Here is a 3,182-nt window from a genome sequence, read left to right as displayed (position 1 = left end):
CAGGGGCCAGCTGTCCCTGGCCAAGCTGGGAGCTGGGAGACAACAGAGGTCGTGTCCTGTGGATCTCTGCTGGAAGCCCCTGGCTCTTCCCTTGGCTCTTCCCCTGACTCCAGGGCTGTGGATCTGCAGTGCCAGGGTGAAAGCTGTGCCACGGGGCAGAGGGGCAGCCGGGTGCCCTTTGTGGTGGGCTGCAGGGACCCGAGGCTTCAAGGGTGAACCCTGGCAGCCCTGCCCTCTGTCAGCCTCAGTGGCCATCAGTCCTGCTGAGCTGGCAGTAACACCAGCCCGTGGTCTCATCAAGATTGGGGTCAAGGGGAGGGTTTGCTCCTAGTGGGGAGCAGAAAAGTGTCTTTTCTCCCCCGGGATCCCCCGGGAAGAGAAGCAGCAGCTCTACATAAATAATAGTAATAAATTAAATAAATAGAGGTGAAAGTCACAAGCTAGGGGAGGAAAGTCTCTCCTGGGTCGGGAAGAGGTCCCCAGGTGAGTCCCCCGCAGAGAGACCTGCCTGGCTGCGGGGGGGCTCTGGGACCGAGGGGAAAGGATCTGGGTCCCACTGTGGGGGGGACCCCCTTCCCAGGGAGCAGATGGGGACTGAGTCTGTGGGGATGTTTCCTCCAGTCTGAGCACAGCAACAAACCAGCTGGCTGCAGCTGCAGGAGTGCTGGAACAGGGACTGGGACCAGGATGGGATGGGGATGGGGACACGATGGGATGTATAGGGGAATAGGGATAGGCATGGGATGAGATGGGGATGGGGATTGGACAGAAGGATGAGGTTGGGAAAGGGGATGTGCCACAGGGCTCAGGGGGCTAGTTCCCTATTGCACAGCTGTGTTCGGAGCCCTTGAAGCAGGCGGACTCGTAGTGCTTGTTGAGGTACGACTTGAGGGCGAAGGTCTTCTCGCACTGCTTGCACTTGTAGTGCTTGAAGGCGGAGTGGGTCTGCATGTGGGCGCGCAGGTTGGAGCGGTCGGCGAAGGCTTTGCCGCAGTGCGCGCAGCCGAACGGCTTCTCGCCGGTGTGCGAGCGCATGTGGCCCTGCAGCAGCCAGGGCCGGCTGAAGGCTTTGCCGCACACGTCGCACTTGTGCTTGAGGTTGTGGGTGAGGACGTGCATGGCCAGGGCGGGCATGGAGACGTACGCCTTGCCGCAGGTGGGGCATTTCCTTGCCATCTTGCTGTCCAGGCTGCGGTGGGTCTGCTTGTGCCGGCTCAGGTTGGAGGAGGTGGCGTAGGTCTTGCCGCACTCGGGGCAGGAGTGGCGGTGGCTGCCACGGCGCTGGCTCTCGCTGCGCCGGCGCGAGCGCCCGTCCGTGATGAAGAAGGCATCCATGGAATAGCTGTCTGTCACTGCCGCCTCCCCGTTGAAGTAGCGGGCGGAAAAGCTGGACTGGGGGCTCTCGGGATCGCTCGCGGGACTCCTGTTGGCCGGGTGCGTAGGCCGGGTCTGGTGGCGGTGGTGGCAGGCCTTGCTTCTTGTCAGTGTCGTAGCCGGCTGGCGCCAGGCAGTGCTGGAGGTACCCTGTGGGCACAACACAGTGGGGTCATTGTCCCTCCAGAGCAGCCACACCAGGGGCAGGAAAAAGCCACAAGCTAAAATTTCCCATAGAAGGTGCAGAATCAGGGTTGTCCCCCTTAAATTGGTTCCTGTCCCAGCTGAGCCACTGAGCACCAGAGCTGCATTGTCCTGCCCTGGCTCCTGTCTGCATCTGTCAGCAGGATGGGTCCCATCCTGCAGAGCTGCCTGAGATGGGAACTGGGGATGGAGCTGCGGAACGTCCAGCTGCGCCTGCCCCGGCTGCGGGCAGCCCCCAGGGGCTATTAGCTGCCAGACAGCTGTCGGTGCCGGCAGCTCATTGTTCACCGGGGCCGTGCCGGTAATGAGCTACGCTCCGTGGGCAGCCGGGATGAGGGGGATGAGGCTGCTCCAGGTTCTTTTTCCTCAGCAAAGGGGCTGGGAAAGCCCCCCCACCTCTCTGGGGTCCCCACAGGGCCTATTCCTTGCAGATGGGACAGCACCAGGAGGGCAGCAGCACTGGGTCCCTGGCCTCCTGCCAAATTGAGCGACCCACAGCCCCCCAGATGTGGAGCCAGGCTCGGGTACCACTCCACTGGCGTCACACACATGTGACATTGGTGCAAGTCAGCTCATGACTTGCTCCGTATGTGGGTCTCCCAACCTGTGTCAGAGCGGGCACTGCGCTGGCATCCCAGTCCCCCTGTGCTGTCAACACAAAGGTCACAGCAGGACCAGCAGTGCAGCCCCCTTCCCAGCAGGCCAGCAATCCTGGGGATGTACTGGCACCCCTCAAACTGGTCCCAGCAATCCCCTGCCTTGTGCACACTGGTCCTTGCAAGCTGTTTCAGAGGCCTCATCCCCACTGATAGTGACAGAGGGGCTATCGGGGGCCTGGGGTCAGTGCACAGCTGGGCTGACCCATGCACGCCGTGGGGCAGCAGGGACATCCCACCACAGCTGCAGCTGAGCATCCCCTAAATCCACACAGCCTCTGGCAGCACCCATGGACCCCTTGGCAAGCAAGTGCTGCCGTTTGTCCCGTGGTGGCCAGGGGTGCCCGTTGTGGGGAGGGGGCTGTGGGGCAGGGGCAGAGCCGGGCCCCCCCGTCCCCCGCGCCGTGCTGACAGCGCGGGCTGTGCAGAAAGCGCTCTGCTCAGCAATTTCTCACGCTGCCTCCGAGCATGCAGCAAGGTTATTTCCAGGAGAGCAGCGTCGGCAGCTTCTGCCCAGCTGCAGCACATCCCTCCCCCACCGGCTCCTGCTGGAGAGGGGGGAGCAGAGGACCCCCAGACCAGACAGGCTTCGTACCCCGGTCCCTGGCAGGGAAAGCCCCCCAAGGGCTGGGGAGCACGAGAAAAGGGGGGACAAGCACCGCAGCAGCTGAGCAATGTTAGCTTGTGCAGGGATCAGGCCCATTCCCGCATCCTGCTCCGTTTCCCAATCCACGAGCAGCCAGGACTCCCCATCCTATGCAACGGAGCCCCCGACCCACGGCCAGCCCCTCTTTCTGGGCTGCCCCGCTGTGGGGCTGTGCCAAGCCCGGGGAACTCCGAGCCCACCCCAGTGTTCCCCCGCAGGAGGACGGGATTCCAATGACCACGGCCACCCCAAGTCCAGCCTTTTGCACCTCTCCCGCTGCCGGGGTACCCCCCAGTCTCCCC

The 3,182-nt window shown here is 63.2% G+C and overlaps 1 protein-coding gene across 1 annotated transcript; it reads right to left on the bottom strand.

The window, feature by feature from the left end:
- Window positions 1-6: 6 nt before the first annotated feature.
- Window positions 7-2,136, bottom strand: SCRT2 (scratch family transcriptional repressor 2). Its single transcript, XM_031058056.1, has 2 exons — window positions 2,107-2,136; window positions 7-1,800 (listed from the first exon to the last, which is right to left on the bottom strand). The coding sequence occupies exons 1-2, from the start codon at window positions 2,134-2,136 to the stop codon at window positions 814-816; spliced, it is 1,017 nt and encodes a 338-aa protein (XP_030913916.1). The 3' UTR covers window positions 7-813.
- Window positions 2,137-3,182: the final 1,046 nt, after the last annotated feature.

The sequence above is a fragment of the Geospiza fortis genome, unplaced genomic scaffold (genome assembly GCF_000277835.1).
Source record: "Geospiza fortis unplaced genomic scaffold, GeoFor_1.0 scaffold188, whole genome shotgun sequence".
Taxonomy (NCBI): domain Eukaryota; kingdom Metazoa; phylum Chordata; class Aves; order Passeriformes; family Thraupidae; genus Geospiza; species Geospiza fortis.
Note: the sequence above shows the minus strand (reverse complement) of the source record. Positions and strands in the feature narration are given on the sequence as shown.

Coding starts and splice junctions, on each gene's coding strand:
- SCRT2 (XM_031058056.1), bottom strand. CDS start 2,136: ATGTCACATGTGTGTGACGCCAGTGGAGTG. Junction 1,801..2,106: donor TGTGTGACGCCAGTGGAGTG/GTACCCGAGCCT, acceptor GGCTGCCCGCAG/CCGGGGCAGGCGCAGCTGGA.